The sequence below is a fragment of the Anopheles aquasalis genome, chromosome 3 (assembly GCF_943734665.1).
Source record: "Anopheles aquasalis chromosome 3, idAnoAquaMG_Q_19, whole genome shotgun sequence".
Classification (NCBI taxonomy): Eukaryota; Metazoa; Arthropoda; class Insecta; order Diptera; family Culicidae; genus Anopheles; species Anopheles aquasalis.
Window position 1 is genome coordinate 49,716,049 of NC_064878.1, and position 17,500 is coordinate 49,733,548.

Below are 17,500 nucleotides of genomic sequence, written 5' to 3' on the forward strand. Positions count from 1 at the left end.
GCACGATCACGTCAGCACTACGTTCCGCTCCTACAAGATCATGCCGGTCGCCCAGAATTCCCGGGCTACCGTTAATGCGGCCCTGATGTTACGGATCTGCCCCGAGACGCGACTCTACAGCTCCATCCGCATCTGTTACGGTGGCATCAATCCATCGTTCGTCCATGCGACCAAAACGGAGGTTTTCCTGCAGGGCAAAAGTCTTGGTTCGGGTGAAACACTCGCGCAGGCACTGCACATCCTTTCGGGGGAGATAAAACCGGACGCAGTGCTACCGGATGCTGCTCCCGAGTATCGGAAGCACTTGGCGTTGGCACTGCTGTATCGGTTTGCGCTCAGCGTACACCCGGAAACCGTCGGTCGCTTGATGCGTACGGGAGCACAGGGTCTCGAGCGACCGCCCGTCTCCTCCGGCCAGCAAAGTTACGAAACGCATCGAAAGCGCTGGCCACTAACACAGAGCATACCGAAACTGGAAGCACTGGCGCAGTGTGCGGGTGAGGCCGAGTTCATCAACGATATGACCGTGCTACCGAACGAGCTTCATGGTGCGTTTGTTTTGGCCACCGAATTGCAGAGCCGTATCGTGCAGATCGACGCTAGCGATGCATTGGCCATTCCGGGCGTGGCGGCATTTCTGTGTGCCAAGGATGTGCCCGGGTTCAACAACTTTATGCCGCTAGAGATGGGTGCCCGGGAGGTGGAAGAGATTTTCTGCAGCGGACAGGTGAACTTTGTCGGCCAGATCGTCGGGATGATGTGTGCGGAGAGCTTCGAACTGGCGAACCGCGCTGCTGCGTTGGTACGGATCGAGTACAAGCGTACCAGCAACCGGTTGGTGATGCCGACGGTGCAGGATGTGTACGATGCGCTCGATTTTAGCCGTGTGACCGATCAACCGTACGATCGGCATGGTGCACGGTATCAGCAGGCAAGCGAAGGTCGGATCACGCTGAGTGGTCGGTTCGATCTACGGGGACAGTACCACTATCCGATGGAAACGCAAGCCTGCCTTTGTGTACCGCAGCCGGACGGAATGGACGTGTACACTGCGACACAGTATTTCGATCACGTACAGATTGCCGTTTCCCAGGCACTGGGCGTCCAGGAGAGTGCCCTGAATGTGTCGGTCCGCAGGGTAGGGGGAGCGTATGGTTTGAAGCTAACGTACGCCAGTCAGATCGCTTGCGCCTGCGCCGTGGCAGCGCAACAGACGGGTCGTCCGGTCCGGATGATATTACCGCTCGAGACGGCCATGTCGGCCACGGGGAAGCGTGCCGGCAGTGTGAGCGAATATGAGGTGTCCGTCGATCGTACGGGGCGCATTAGCAAACTGAGCCACACGTACATCCATGATGATGGTGCCAGCATCAATCTTTTCCTTGGGAGCATGACAAGCGACATGTTCAAAAACTGTTACCGAACGGACCGCTGGAAGCTAAGGGGAAAAGTTGCCCGCACGGATGTACCATCGAACACGTGGGCCCGCGCTCCGGGTACCTCCGAGGGCATAGCGATGGTCGAAAACATCATGGAGCATATCGCACACCGGACGGGGCTCGATCCGCTCGATGTACGGATGGCGAATGTGTCGCGCGATAACAAGATGCACACGCTACTGCCACGGTTCCGGCGGCAAGTAGATTACGATGGTCGGCGGGGCGAGATCGAGACGTTTAATCGCGCCAACCGATGGCATAAACGAGGGATTGCCATCATTCCAATGCAGTATCCGCTGGAGATCAAATCGAAGAAAGGCGCAGTCGTGTCGGTGAATAATGACGATGGAACCGTCCAGATCGTGCACGGTGGCATCGAGATGGGCCAGGGCATCAACACGAAGATGGTGCAGGTGGCTGCCCATCTACTTGGCATTCCGATGGAGAAGATCGTCGTGAAACCGACCAGCAGCTTGCTGAACGCAAACTCGAACGCCTCGAAGCACAGCCAAGCGACGGATGGTGTGGCCGCGGCCGTTAAGAAGTGCTGCGAGATACTGCTCGAACGTCTCAAACCTTACCGGTCACTGCTACGGCCCCGAAGCTGGGAGGAAATGGTTCGGAGTGCGGCCCTCGATGAGATCAATCTGCAGGCATCGTACTTTTCCACACCGGCCGACATCCGCCCGTACACTATCTGGGGTTTGGCGTGCGGTGAGGTGGAACTGGATGTACTGACGGGCCAGGTACTGGTCCGGCGTGTCGACATCCTGGAGGACGTCGGTGAAAGCATGAATCCGAACATCGACGTGGGCCAGATCGAGGGTGCGTTCGTGATGGGCCTTGGTTACTACCTAACGGAGGTGCTCGTCTATGATCCCCGGAATGGGGCGCTGGTTAATAATCGATCCTGGAACTACAAGGTGCCCGGGTACGCCGACATACCGGTGGATTTCCGGGTGTCGTTCCTTGCCAAGAGCGTCAACGAAGGTGGTGTACTGCGAGCCAAAGCAACTGGTGAGCCAGCGTTATCGCTCAGCCCAGTGGTTGTGTATGCGACGAGGAATGCCATTAGATCGGCCCGGCTCGATGCTGGACTACCGGACGTGTGGCTGAACATGGGTACGTTTGCTCGATCTCGATTTCAAATTCTTACGGTACCTACACTAACATCTGATCTCGTTTCCCCATCCGACAGGCAGTGGCATGACGCCGGAAAAGATCTGCTCGTTGCTGGAACACTCCACCGAACAGTTCAAGTTGGAATGATAAGACGCCTTTCGCGAGTTTTCTCTCAAATAAATTGTTCCTCATTTAGCATGTTCACCCCGTTGGTCTTGTGTTTTGTCTCATCTTTTACTGAGTTCTGCCATTTAAAATTCACAATAACTTAATCCAACCTTCCGCCGTGAGCTGCGCGACGACGGAACTGCACGGAAGGAAGTAAAACTTAAAAGCGTTAAGCTACGCTCCTGCGGCGACTAACACTGTACACAGGTGATTGTAAATGCGCATCCCGTTCACGATCGTCTCGATCGGCAGACGCTGCTCCGTCGTTGGCTTAGAGCCGACTATCGGAAATGGTGCCGGGTTGGGCGAGCGCCTCCTTGCGTTCCTGTATTGCATTGCACAGCCGTCGGTACGGCCCTAGCGGTAGGCCCAACGATTTGATATCCGTTTCCGTGAGCATCATCAGCGTTTCCATGTCGATCTCGTTCTTCTGGAATCTGCAAACAAGAGCGAAAGAACAACGGATGCTGGCAACCAGGGGAATAACGAAAAGATCTTCTGGACAGAAGATCCACATTACTTACACCGGGTAGTAATCTTCCAGCTTGAAAGCGGCCAGAAACCGCAGTATCGCCAGCGAATCGTTTTCATCGTTGTCCGAGCTTTCTACATCCGACTCCGAGTCGGAGATGACGAGCTGGGAGCGTGGTTTGATCGCGCCCTTTGTCGGTTTTGCCTTTACCGAACCATCCGAGGAGGCACTGGACGAGTGTTCGTTGCCGAGCTGAGCCAACACGTTCGATACCGATCGTCTGCAAGCAAAGTAAGCCAGTAGGGAATGAATAGAGAGTCTAAAACTGTCGCAATCCGACTCCCTGGTGGACTTACGGAAACGCCAGATTGCCGAACGAAGGCCGACTGAATAGTCCGGATGGGCGCTGCAGCATCACATCTTCCGTCACCTCATCGGTAACGTTGGCCAGAAAGTCCGGTTGACTGAGGGAACGTGACATGGTGCCAAACTTGCCACTCGCCGCACTACCACTATCCTCGTCCGCATCATCATCATCCGCACAGCCGTTGGAGTCGGAGACGTCAAACACATCCTTCAGCTTGCCCCGCCGATCGGAGGCATTCGACTCTTCGTTCGAACTGTACGTGCCGACATAGAGGACTTCCGAGTCCCGGCGCAATCCCTGTATCGATCGAACACTCCGCTTCCCGTTCGCTTCCATCTCACCGATCTTGAAATCTGCGAACCAATTCACCGCGTTATTAGTGCTCACCCACTGATTCCGACTGGATTGCACAAAACAGTACCTCCATTTTCCATCTGCTGGCGAACCTTTGCCGATGCCGCACGCTTCTTGACTGCGCCACCACCACGCGTCACCGTACCACCGCCACCGCCGCCACCACCACCACCGACGAGGGTGCTAAATTTTGTTGATGCCGGTGGTCGCTGGTCCGTTAATCGCTGGCTTTGCGGGTCGGTTACTCGCTGGAGATTACCCTGGCTACCAGACCACAGTTTGTGCTTGAGCGCTTGCAGCATGTTCGAGGGACGATGCGGTCGCACGGTCTGTTCCCGCTGTCGGTTGACAAACTCACGTGCCCGCTTCTCGGACTTCTTTTTGGCTTGCTCCTTAAACTCGTGCGCCCGTTTCCTGCGTGGCAGAGAGGTACATTCGAGAGTGAGTGTGGTTTAAGTTCGAGTGCCAGGCATGGTCGTAACTTACCGATCTGTTGCTTCCAGGGTGGCCGCCGCCCCATCGAGGTAGCGCAAGATGTGATCCCGATTGTTGATCGCCGCCAGATCCTGCGCACTGTGATGGTCGATGTCGAGCGCGTAGATGTTGACGCCGAACTGGACGAGAAAGTCGACGCATTGCATGTGCCCCTTGGCCGCCGCTAGGTGCAGCGCCGTATTGCCAAACTGATCCGCCTTGTCCGGATCTCCACTGCGCAAATGAACGAACGAACCGACTCGTGGATTAGCACGGGGCTCCTAGCGGGTGGTCATGGTGTTACGGCTTCCAGTTGCTAATGGTTACGTACCCGCGGGCGACTAGGAGTTTTAAAGCATCGAAATGGCCCTCGAAGGCGGCCCACAGGACGGGCGTCATGCCGTCCACATCTTTGGCGTTGGCCTCGGAACGGGTCGCTTCCCGCAACACGTCCAGCAGCCCATCTTTGGCGGCGCTGAAAACGAACGGAAGCGCATTACAATGGAGCTTCCAGACCATTAATTCGGATTGAATCGTGGCTATGAACCCGTCCGTGGTATGATAACACAACGCCTCATTTCAAACACTCTCCCACTAGCCCACAGCGCGCTCACCGGCACCGGCGTACTCAATCGTGTGCATCAAGACACTTTTCTCGCAACTCGGAAGAACCACAATATAGGTTCCAACGAATAACCGCAGAAACAACAAACACTTAAGCAAGGTTTTCCCGTTATCGGATTAAATGGCTGGCATCGTAAGGCAACAGTAGTGCCAATTGACTAGAGCAACGTGATATGAATCACCATCGAGCGGCAGTGGAGAAGCCACCAACTCACACGGGGAGTGGTTTCCTCCATTCATAAGCCCGCGGGCATGATATGTTCGCCAAGTAAAATGACGACGCCACTCAGCTCCCTGAGGCATGATAACATAATCGTTGCTTTTCGATGCACAGCCCCGTGAGAAAAGGTCTCACACTTTCATTCACATTAGCATAGGGCGGGGGGTAGATTGGTGGGATCAGGTGCAGATTGTGCGATCCCCAGGTGCCAGCGGTACAACCTACCGGTGTATCCTATCCGACGACATCGCTTCCGTATTCTACCACCGGCAGGCATCTATTTCCGCTCTCATTGAAACGACGACGCCGTGTCGCTTCAGCGAGGAGGTTGTGAGGCGTTTGATGAACTTTTGGGTCGATGCAAATTCAATCGTCGGTGGTTCCAACTCGCTGTAACTTCCTGAAATGGAGAAAAGGGAAGGAGAAAGTTTGAGCAATGGAAGCGCACTTGACACACAAAAAGGGGTAGATACGATCAATCGCAGCTACTTCAAATGAGCTTCAGACACTTCACTACAACTTATCCGCATCTGGAACACATCCTCAGATTTCGATCCTTTTCGCCGGTATGCTCACTAGGAGATCCCCTTGAAGTGCCACTTTCTCGAAGAGCACCAAACCGAAGCCAAGTTACCGTAAGTTCCGTACGTACCGAGGCACCGTAACCACAAACGCAGATTGCCGCCTCCATCTGTGCCCAAGAAGGTAGCGGGCAACCACTCCCTCCCCGGTCTCTATTTCGTTTTATGCTAATGGATGCGATCTGAAGATTTAAACCTGGCTGGCTGGCTGGCTCGCGGTTTCACTTTCGTTGACGAGTTGTGGTGCCACTGGCCGCGAGAGGTGCTTGTAATCGATTTACACGCGGTTAGGCCAACGATCTTGTTGAGCCGTTTAGTGCGTGCATTTGAAATGTAACAGAAGTACGGTCGAGGTGGGGCCGGCGGGGTAAATTTCCTTTTTTTTAAGCTCTAATGTCTCAACAACCGCGATTCGATCGATTGCGATGGAAGCGATTTGTAGAGCGATCCGCAAGGGCTGCTTAAATTTGCTCTCTATTGAGACGGCAGACTGATGCGTTTTGTGGAGTTGCTTCGTTGGATGTAAAATAATTTAAGTTTCCAAGCAACAGAGCCACGGTTCTTCCGAAATCCGATTATTATGTCTCCTCTCATGTCCGCCGCAAATCTTTGCGAAAAGACCTTAGCTTGTTACTTGTTCCAATAACATTGGCATTCGCATAAAAACTGGATTTCTCTCCACGATCCCAGTAACCACAGGAGCATTTCCCAAATACTTAACGCCTCAGCGCGCCCCAAAGTGAAATTTATGGATATTGTGCTGGCAGCCTATCCGAAAACGCCATTATAGTGATAGCAAACAGTTAAGCAGCGTGCGAAATGACGCGATCAACGGTAAGTAACGCCACCGGTCTCTAGCATCGTCTTGTCACGCCTCGTTTAGCAAATCCACCGCGCGGTCGCCTATCGTTGGCCCATATCAGCAGCAGCAGCAGCAGCAGCCGTGAAGCCTCCAAAACGTCGTCGACGAGGAACGTTAGATGCATAACTATTGCGCTTTTAGCACAAGCATCAGCTCCCGGCCATCAGTTGGAGCAGTTTATAGTGAAAAGTGAAAACTAAACCACGCTGGCTCACTAAGCGACCCTCGCTCGCTTACTGCCAAGAGCGTTAACTCTCTAATGAGCATCGAAAGCACACCCGGGATACCGGGCTCAGTATGTTGGCACACGGTGTGATCGATGGCGCGACCGCAACGCATTAGGGAGCCCGAAGCAAGAGATCCGGGAGACGGTGTGTTAAATGCTGCTCGCCCCAGTGTACACACCCTGCCAAGGGACATTGATCGAGTTTTTCCTCTGCGGACAATCGGTGTAGACAAACTAGTTCGAACAGAAAACAAAGTCGGCGACCAGTTTAGATCGAGCACGAGCCCGAACCGCGACCGATAAGCCGCTAATGCTTCCACCCACAACTCTCCGCGGCCACAAGGGCTGTTTGTCATGAGTCTTCTGGAGCGCGAGACAAGAGATTGCTAACAGTGCTGGCCCATTAACGGTGCTCTCGTGGATTGTGCAATCCACTCACCAACTTCCTGCACCGATCCGGGGCCCCCCCTTGGGTTGTCTCGGCAACGAATATCTACGCAACGCGATCACATTCCTCCCTCGCCTCCAGTTGCAGTTCAATTTCAATGTGCAGTAATTGTTGCCATCAGCGGCACAAGAGCATAGGAGGCGACGGTGAGTCTGTATGCCTTTGGACACTTGAGCTCGCGCCAATGAGAGCAAAAAAGGTGGCATTCTTTGGTTTTGAAATTCGTTAATTTGCGTTTAACCTCCACCGGATCGGACGCCAATTTTGGGCGTCAGTTTTTTTCGGCCAGCGCTCTTGTTTCATCGCTTCACATTGATTTGGGATGGGAGACGCGAGCGACGATGAATTGACCGACCTTCTAACCTCACCGACAGTGCGTGCCCGGCCGAACAACCATTCCACCACAACCTTGCGCTAATCGTTGACCTCCGGTGGAACGCCGCGGTGCCCAGTGGCTGCCGTTACGTGCACGCTCTGGTTTCGGAACAAAACCGCGAGAACCGCTCGGGGCCTCACAGCACAGCACACCTTCGCTGTGGCCTACTCTATCCACTGCGCTTCTCGTTTGTTCTCGTTGGCAAATGGGTGTGAGAATGGAAACGGCCTGCTGTGGACAATTTTCCGACGACAGTTTCCACTCAGCGCTGACACGCGATCACGATCACGTCTGTTGTAAATTCAATTTTTGTCGCACATTCTCGGGGACCCCTTTTTTCGGGAGGGGGACAACATGTTCAGACCGTTAGAACACCGCCCGTGGGCTTTTCCGTGTTTCTTCTAACATCAATTAGCCGTCGATGTTCGCTTGTCACGAAGATACAGAAAGAGAGAGGGTTGATTAGAATCTACAAATTCGCCCACCAATGTGTGAAGACGGAAGGAAGAAGCGGGGGGGACCAAACATCACATTCACATGGACAGTAGAGCCGGCACATGACATGTCAGCGGTCAATAACCGCCTTTCTAACCAAGTCTTGTGGGACGATAATTGAGACATGGTGACGGCGACGGTGACGACGTTCCCAGGATGTAACTACACAAACATACGCCGCCCGAACGACACCGGGAATCATCATCTGCAGCAGCAGCAACCCGCTCAAGGTTCAGGCCAACTCCGCCCAATCTTCATTGCACAGCCGGCGTACATTCCCAGCGTTGATGGGGGGTTGAAAACGTGACGAAATATGGTCTCTTCTCGGTCGCAGCAGCAGCGGGGCGGAGACGAACTACATCGAAACCCATATTTTGGCACCATCGAATCGAGGGCTTCTTCGGGCCTGGCGCGGATTCAATGCCAGTATAAAAAAAAAAAAACGATCACCACCAGTTGGTAGCGCATGAAAGGAGAAGAAGATGCGGTTAATCTCAATGTGAACTACGGTGCCTGCGATTGATCGCGGTTTCATGGCGACCAGCTGTGGGGCGTGGATACAATGACGACAGTAGGCTTTTGGTAACAATAGGAAGGCTTGAGTTGAGTTTATCAAGCGAGCGCACGGCTATGCATACATTCACTTCTAGACAAATCTACTAGCTTTGAGGTGTTAAGTTTGTTCTTTAAACAAATGTTTCTTGATGTACGCTTGAGGTTTTTCCTCTTTTTGAATCATTTTTTCAAAAACTTTTCAATCATTTTTTCAATATCATTATTGATAAACTGCTCGTGGTTTGCTCTTTAAGGATTTTAAATCATTTCAAAAGCACTTTAAGGAAGGGCTAAGATTAAGGGGAAGACAAGGCTCAATGTGCAGAAGCGCTACTTAGAAGCGCTTTACCCAAAAGCAACGTTTTCAAACTCGGTGCCCATCGTAGCATTAAAACTACTGGACCAACCGATACGTAATTTTTAACACATAATCCATACAGTATTTGCCAGGTAGGTCCGTTAAGTTTTTATAAAAATTGTTACTTTTTTTATTCTTTTTTCCAAACAATTATGTGAAATTCGTATTTTGTAGTCCTAATCGTAAAAAGCTTCAGTTTTCCAACTTCAAAAATCTGCCAAAAATTGAAAAATTAGAAAATTCACAAAAACCCGACCTGGCTAGCTGTATAAACTTATAATTTACAAAAAGAATATTGATTTGTATTTTTCTGATGACTCATAACGCAGCTACGATGGTGCTCCGTCTTTGATACGAATCAAAAGACTTGCCCCTCAAGATTCAAGCGACGAACCTGCCTTGTGCAGTTTTGCAGCCACGCATTTCTTTATTTGATGCCGTGTGATGAAGTTTTTAATAAATCTTCTACAAAATGCAACCAAATATTCTTGCAAAGTTGTAGTTTAATAAGACATTCGCTTGAAAAAATTAGGTTGAAGGGATTTTTCACAAAAAATCTCAAAAATAAGCCTTTTTTGGCCGCAACAAACATTAGTCTCCCTTAAGCTATTTAATTATTCGCCTAGCCTGAACAAGATATTATGATCAAATAATTGACTTAAATGCCGCCATTGCCACCAGCTTGCCCTCAGAGACAAAATTAAATTTTGAAACATAAACAATCCAGCTGACGATTCCTCGGGTGAAAATACCGTGAGAAGGCCACCGAAATTGAAAGTAATAAAATTAATTTAAAATTCCAAACACCCCAAACGGTACAGCGTGGAAAATGGAAAGCAATGAAAGTGGTGGACGACAAATAATTGCTGGTCTACCTGCCACTAAACTATGACAAGCTAATGATAGCGTACGCCTAGTAGCGTCCCACATAAAAATGATAGATAGGAATGATTGCCATATTAATCCAAATATGGCATTAAAGGCACCAATGACTGCGTGTTGTTCCTTACACGTTTTAATCGAATTCTAATCAATTACCGTGTCAAAAGTGTTCGTTACAATTACTTGTCACATTTACAGCTTGGCGCCGTAAAACCACAACCATCAATCAATTTATATCGGGTGTGTTAACATCTAATCACCAATGAACTGGGTTGTATAAGCCCCTCTCGGAGCACGCGCGATCGCACAGGAATGAACTAATTGCGCCACAACTGGCACTAAGTATCGGGTAACATATTCGCGTCGCTGGCTTAGCAGCATTTATTTCCGCTCAGTCTAGGCTCTAGGGAGGCTTAGTCAAAGCTTTATGCGCGTCGCAACTGTACACCCGCGCTATGACACTGACCTAACGCGTCACGACACCATAGAGTGGTGTACAGTCCCGCTGGTCAGCCATGTGCAACGACACAAACAGCCAGGGGCCATGGTAGGGTGCTGGTGCAGCCTTCAGCGAGAGAAGAAGCGCAAGGGCAAAACCACATTCACGTGTTCGACCGGAAGTAGCGCAGAACCTCATTCTGCGGTTTAATTACCACCGATACCGAAAAAAACTGTGAGGGGATGTTGCCGGATCTACCGGAATTCCGTCACGTGCTTTGTGCTCAAAATCCCCATTTCCAAGACTGGTAAAGCAGCAGCGGCGGAGCAACTCAAGAAAGCAAATGGTTACATATTTAATTATAGCCCAATGGCTAGTGCCACTGGGAATGCTCATGCATTTTTAATGTTTAAACATAGCTCGCCACCCACAACAACAACAACAACAACAACAAAGCTTCGCGATCTCGGGTTCTGTTTGTTTTGATGTTCTTCATCATACCATCGCGAAACCTGAGCCGCGAGAAAAGCGTAGCAATTCCATTTGGAAGATCTCCGATTCCACTGCTGGCCACCTTCTGTTTCCGTTCGCTAATGCGTTCCGTACGTTTGCTCATTCACTCCACAGCTTTGCAGACGAACTCGCAGAACAATGGAAGATAGTTAGGGTGCAGGTTAGCTGCAACCGTGCAGCCCATCCCGTAATGTAAACAGAAGGGAGCATGCAAAGAGCAACATGCAATTTGTGTCTTCCGGCGTGGTGACGCTCATTCACACTTTGCTGTGTGCCACGCATTCGCGATCCAATTCCACACGGAAAAGGGGGGAGAGTGTGTCTTCTAATGGTCTGTGAGCGAATCGAGCCGCTGGAGCGCACCTGTCGCTGGAACATATGCCCGGGGGAGGCTGACTATGCGATAGAGTGCTATCATTAAATGAATTCATCAACCCGCACCGGTGAGCCCGCGTGGACGCTATTGGAATGCAAATGCGCGGAGCAGATAAAATGCGACCCCAACCAGACGCCCCTTCTAGGAGGGTGTCGCCGTGGAACCATTTTTAGCTTCAGTTTTAAGCAGAGTAACGTGAGCTTTATGCTACGACGGCTCTCTTGTGGGATCATTTTAAAAAATCTGTCCAACGATCACCGTTTCGAGATCATTAAGCGCACTGATCGCACGCGACGCAATTAATATAAAACCTTCGCGCCCAGCCTCCAATTCCGATGGCGCTCTGACGAGGCAAGAAGGGGCATTGAATCTTTGAAAATTGGCCATCCTTCATCGCACTTGACGGCCTGTGAGCTGTTCCGCGCCACGGTAGTCCAAAAGCATCGCGCTCAACGATCAGCAAACAATCGCGCGGAACTGGCCGCGGTAATTGGCCTGGCAGATGCCAAAGACGCAACCGACCTTCACAGTTCGGCTCACCGTCCATCATCTCGGTAGCATTCTCGTCTCGGCATGGCCAGCAAACGGCAACAAACCTGTCACCTGGGCCTGGGAATGGAGCGCCCAGTGCTCGGCCTACTACTAGGAAGAGAGCCGCGTGTTTGCCCTTTTCTCGCTCGACCTCGCGGAGCCTTCCATGCTTAACGACGGCGACACGTTTGACGAGCCTCTCCTGTCGGTCGTTTTGATGGTTCAGTGCGGTCGGTGTGGATGCACAAAGGGCAGAAGCAGCATAAACGCAACCACCGCACGATAACGAGAGTCTTGGCGTAGGTTTCTACGATGAGGAACCGAGAGCAAGCGAACTGTAACCACCAGCAGCACAGCACACCTGCAGCAGTGCAATCAAAGCAATCCAGCACACATCATCAGCGTGTACTCTCGTGACCTAGCGACGTATCCACGGACGGACGAGTGTTGAAGATCCGGTAGAAAGAAAGAAGTAAAATTCATTAAAGCGAAAAGGGTTCCTTGGCCACTCGGCCATCACAACAGGATTTCAATAACTAACCAACAAACAACCAGGTGAACAAGCCATAATCGGTACGCAATAAACTCAAGTGATGAGGAGCGAAATTAGTCATTATTGATATGGCAGGGGACCACAGACGCTCGGCGTTATCGTGATTGTCGCCTTGATACCTCTGTCGCACCACGGACGGACGGACGGACGCACATACACGCGGGAGTACACACAGATCCACACACTTGCGGAGCATTTGCCGGAGCTGCTGATAAGATAATGGCCACATCACGGAATCGCCACGAATAACCCATTTCAATTGGCACTCGATTCGATACTGTAGGCTTTTCCCATCCACTCTGGATAATGGCCACCTGGTGACTAATATTTCTTCTTTTTCGATCCCGGAACTGAACAGAAAAGGGTTCCCGTAGTACCGTATTCCGGGAAGCGCCGCGAATGCGCGATCTCAAAATGTCAAAAGGGGATTCATAGCCTACTGCTGCTGTTGCTGCTGCTGGAGATCTGCAAAAGGGGGGCTTCTTGGGGCGAGACGATCACGCACAACGCTATGCAACACGGGGCACATACATACACAGCACCAACACAATCACACGAGGCAATCAGAACACAACGCATGGACGGAACGCGAAAACACGGAATAAGCTAAAAACCACCGAAAAGAAGCCTAACGGGACCCTTCGCTACCAGCGTCCGGCTGGCACTGTGCGCCACCAACCCCTTCCCTTTTTGTGGCGGCGATCGCTGACGAAACACAAACAGCACACCAGGCCTGCACGAGACGATTCGGGGGAGTACACAGTCGCAGCTCGGTCCACCATCCAAGGGAATTACACTTGCATGGCAATCCAGATACTCCAAGAATCAATGGCGCCTAATTACACACGGACCGACTGATACACGACGATTCAAGGGGAGGTGGAGAAAGAGGATGAGGAGAATGGAATGGTGGGTCATTTACACTTACGCGGAGAGATCGTTGGTCGGAAGAACAGGTCGGCTGGTCACACAACCGCTAGCAGATGGAAAGGCTACCGCGATCACTTTGGAACTGAGCGGCCTCGCTTTACCCTTTCGGACCAGCGCTGCGTAGCAAGAGCCCCGCGAGAGAGACACGCACCAGTGCGCGGATTCATGGAGCTAGCTACAGTCACCGGCAGAATAGAATGCGTTCACGATGATCAATCTGAGCTATTACTAATAAAAGTACCTTACATCAATTAGAATGCATTTACTATCGCTCAACTGAAACATACAAATCGTTTTTTTTAATCCAGTGAAAAATCAGGTATACCTATAAAGGTTTTATTTAAATTTAAATTTTTAAATTTTGTTGGGAACATTTTGGAGATGAATATGAGGTGCTTTTAATGATTTTGTTTAAAAAACTAGTGTAAAAAAATGCATTTATAAAATTCCAAAAAGCTAGATGAACTGTTCATAAATCATTAAGGAATAGTCCAATAGTTAGTAGGATAGTAACGCTTGTTTAACGAAATAGTAATCATTTAGTAAAAAGTTTCGTGGAGAAAGGCGGTGGCCACCACAATTTGCCATTGACTGTATCAGGTGTACAAGCTACGAATGTGTGCGTTTGATTTCCAGGAAAGCGCCAGTGTCGCGAAGGGGGGATCTCGCGTTCATTTCGATTCAAAGGGGGTTGCCCATTATGAGTTCTGTGGCACAGCTGGCGCCAATCTTTAGGTTTAGATCGCGATCTTGAGCACGTGTTGGAACGGTCAAACACTTTCGCGATCTTCACGTTAACCGTACAGGAGATCCTGTTTAACCACGTGTTTAATATGATAATCTGGTAAATTTAATTTGGTAAACAAATGTTATTTGCTAAGGATTCAAATATGATACACATTTTTGCTTAGAGATTAATCACGTAAAAGCAATTTTGTAGAAGTGAGTCATCAGTGAGATAAAATCAAATCCGCCTCCGAAGATTGTTTTTATTAAAATTTAATGAAAAAAGAACCGGAATTCAATTTATTAAAAATAATCAATTTTCTAAGAATGAAAAATGGAGGAATGGTTTGAAATAAGGACAGAATAACTACAACTACTAATGTAACGAAATCATAGAGGATGATAGAACAGGAAGTTTATTTGCACGAATTATTTGTAGGAATTAGGAATTGGAAGGTATTTGCATTTCAGTTGACATGATTTTAAAGGATTTAAATCGCGTGAGTACATTTTTATACATTCTTTTCAAACTCCGTCTGTCGATTTCATTACCATAAATCTTCAAAAGTGTTTTTATCGATTATCCCCCAATAATAAGTCACAAACACACTGCTGATTTGATTGAACAAAACGAAACATCTTTTATTAAATTAATTAGTCTAATTAGTGATAGTTTTAGCAGAGCGTTTTTGGCACAATTTTGAAAGTAACCTAAATGTTGTTGCACTTTTCGTGGTAACAAACTATACTGCACGATCGCCGACTGGTTTATTTGGTTTCATTTGCTCGCTGTCCATCCTAGGCCCGCCAGATCCTAACGCACGCTAGTTATCTTTAGCAGCACCGCCTCCCTATTAGCACATCAGTTTGTAGTGGTCGAAAATTAAATATTTGATCATTCGCGACGCAAAAATACTAGCCGCATCGCGTTGCCTGATGATGTGCGAAATGTTGTCTCCAACATTCCACCAGCGCGTGCTTATGTGTGGAAGGTCGCGAACGATCCGCTCCTATCCATCAACGAACCCATTTATTACTTAACTGAAACTGAATGTGGAAAGGGTGCGCGCGAGGTACAATCGGTTTCTCTTATCAGCCCCAGTCAGCGGAACGAACCGGGCGTCCACTTTCGACCGGCCAGTGCCCTTCCTTCCAAAACCCGCGTCTAGACCGCACTGATTAGGCACCGAAACCTCAATCATTGTGTAAACCCTTTCTTTCTCAGTTGTTCTTCTTCTTGCGGCCCTTTGATTTGGTGCTAGCCCCGGGGAAGATCCGCCTCACAATGGCCTTGACGACCAAAACGAACCCAATTAGCGACGACAGAACGATCAGCACCATCACCGCGTACACGTCCAGCAGATTATACTCGATGAAGGACAGCTTCGTCGCCGGCGACTGTAGCTGCGGTGCGCCCCGATGCCGCAACACATACTCCACCCAGTACGCGGCCGTTTTAGCCGGACCGAGCGGTTGATCACGGTACCGGTCGGAGATGGTTTTGGCTGCCCGCGAGTACGACTCATCGCCCAGCACCTTCCGGATGGCGGCAACGATCGTTTCCTCGCTCAACGATTCATAGTCCAGCTTCAACCCATAACCGGCCCGTTCGGCTCGGGCCAGATTGAGCTCCTGATCACCGTAGATCGGTACCCCGACCATCGGTTTCCCGTGATACAGAGCCTCCGTCGAACCGAGCAGTCCACCGTGCGTTACGAACAGTTTCACCTTCGGATGAGCGAGGATATCGTTCTGCGGCATCCACGATCGTATCATCACGTTCGCCGGTCGATCGGGTAGACTTTCATTCTCGTACTTCCAGATCACCTGCTCCGGTAGCTGCCGGAATGCGTTCACGAACGCATCCCGCTTTGCTTCCGGAAAATTGCGACCCTTCAACATGGAACCCATCGAGAAGTAGATCACACCGTGCGGTGCCGACTCAATGTACTGTTCGAGCTCAGTTGGCAGTGGTTTCGGTTTCTCGATCTGTATGCCCCCGATCTCGATGTGATTCGGTGCGTACGGGTGTGGATAGCTGAGTGAAAAGTGCTGGTTCACGAACGCCAACCGTACACTCTGTAGCGTCTCGGTGAAGGTCCGTTTGGCACCGGGGAAATAACGTCGGTACATCGCTTCCTGTTGGGGCAGATACACCATCCGGTAGTACAGCTTGTCACCGTGGGCCACGAGCGCATTCACGAACCGCTGCCAGAAGCTCATCTCGTTCGTGTAGCTAAGGAAGGTGTGTGGGATGTAGGAGTACGGGTACGGTGTACCGACCAGTTCGCTCGTCCACATGGATGCCCCGAACGGAGAGAACACCATCAGCTCACCGCCAAAATGTTCCGCCAACCCGTACAGCACCTCACTAGCGAACGATTCCACGATGACGGCATCGAACCGTTCGCCCGAACCCATCAGTTCCACCATCTTGGGATGGTTCAGGATAATCTGCGACACCCCAGGTCCGATATCGGTGTACACCAGGTAGAGCACGAACAGATTCGGGGCACTTTTGTACTGGAACAGATCCGGACCTTCGACACCGTGTGCTTCGGCCAGCTCGGGCAGTAGTATGTCCCGGTGACGATCTGCGGCCGCTCCTTTCATGGGGTACGGGCTCACGATCGTCACCTCGTGGCCAGCATCGAGCAGTGCCCGCATCAACCCGGCACCGATGATGTAGTGGGAACGGCCACACGATGGCAGAATACCGAGGATACGGGCTCCATTCACACCGGGGACGCTGCCACTGGCTACCAGCAGCACCAGGAACACTACTAGACCTACCCAACGCATCTTTCGACTGGACGCGACGCGACAGACCGAATGACTGACTGTCGGTGATCGTGAACCGCGATTGGCGACCGCGAAAACGGCCACAATCGTTATCGCTTGTCGCGCGGTGCGTGATAAGCTTCGTGTGACCGTGAGGCGGCGGTGTGGGGATCGCGCGCCGGCGCTCACTACAAGCGGCACTACCGACCGGCGGTGTCTATATTTGTTTAGAGAGACCAAACGATGACAAATGTAAGGTAACGCGCGCGTGTCGTGCCACACCAAGCAGCGGTACATATGGCGGTGGCAGTGCTGAGTACAAACAGAGCTGTGTAAGCAGAGAGCTTCGGCGTTTTCCGCAAGTGCGACCTTCTTTTCTTAGTCCCCGACAAGCGGCGCGGGGCTACTTTCAAAGCCAGTGCCTTTGCATCCGAGAGGAGCGCTAGCGGAATGGCCATTGAAAATGAAGCGCCACTCTCTGTTCAGCACGTGTTTGCCGAACAGGAGCGCCTTTTGTCTTATTGATTGTTCTACAATGAAATCGAATATTACTCGGCCAAATTAACCGAACTCTTCCTCTGGTGATGTTTAACTGATCCTTGAAAAAAGACTTACAAATGCTGCCACT

General features: G+C 50.7%; 3 protein-coding genes across 3 annotated transcripts in view; 1 reads left to right on the plus strand and 2 right to left on the minus strand.

Annotated features, from left to right (window-relative positions):
- Positions 1–2,765, plus strand: part of LOC126575021 (xanthine dehydrogenase/oxidase-like) — a 5,621-nt gene extending 2,856 nt beyond the window's left edge. Inside the window, exons 6-7 of the mRNA XM_050235502.1 lie at positions 1–2,561; positions 2,638–2,765. The exon at positions 1–2,561 is cut by the window's left edge and continues 94 nt beyond it. Of these exons, the coding sequence (XP_050091459.1) occupies positions 1–2,561; positions 2,638–2,708 (2,632 nt within the window). The 3' untranslated portion in view covers positions 2,709–2,765. The remainder of the gene's footprint in view (positions 2,562–2,637) is intronic.
- Positions 2,766–2,776: 11 nt separating this feature from the next.
- LOC126575023 (Usher syndrome type-1G protein homolog) lies at positions 2,777–13,474 on the minus strand. The gene is made up of 8 exons (XM_050235504.1): positions 13,364–13,474; positions 5,466–5,640; positions 4,728–4,871; positions 4,409–4,630; positions 3,990–4,336; positions 3,558–3,921; positions 3,254–3,481; positions 2,777–3,166 (listed from the first exon to the last, which is right to left on the minus strand). The coding sequence occupies exons 2-8, from the start codon at positions 5,486–5,488 to the stop codon at positions 3,001–3,003; spliced, it is 1,494 nt and encodes a 497-aa protein (XP_050091461.1). The 5' UTR covers positions 5,489–5,640; positions 13,364–13,474; the 3' UTR covers positions 2,777–3,000.
- Positions 13,475–14,484: 1,010 nt separating this feature from the next.
- LOC126575874 (UDP-glycosyltransferase UGT5-like) lies at positions 14,485–16,936 on the minus strand. Its single transcript, XM_050236863.1, has one exon. It carries the CDS (start codon positions 16,891–16,893, stop codon positions 15,313–15,315), a length of 1,581 nt encoding a protein of 526 aa, XP_050092820.1. The 5' UTR covers positions 16,894–16,936; the 3' UTR covers positions 14,485–15,312.
- Positions 16,937–17,500: the final 564 nt, after the last annotated feature.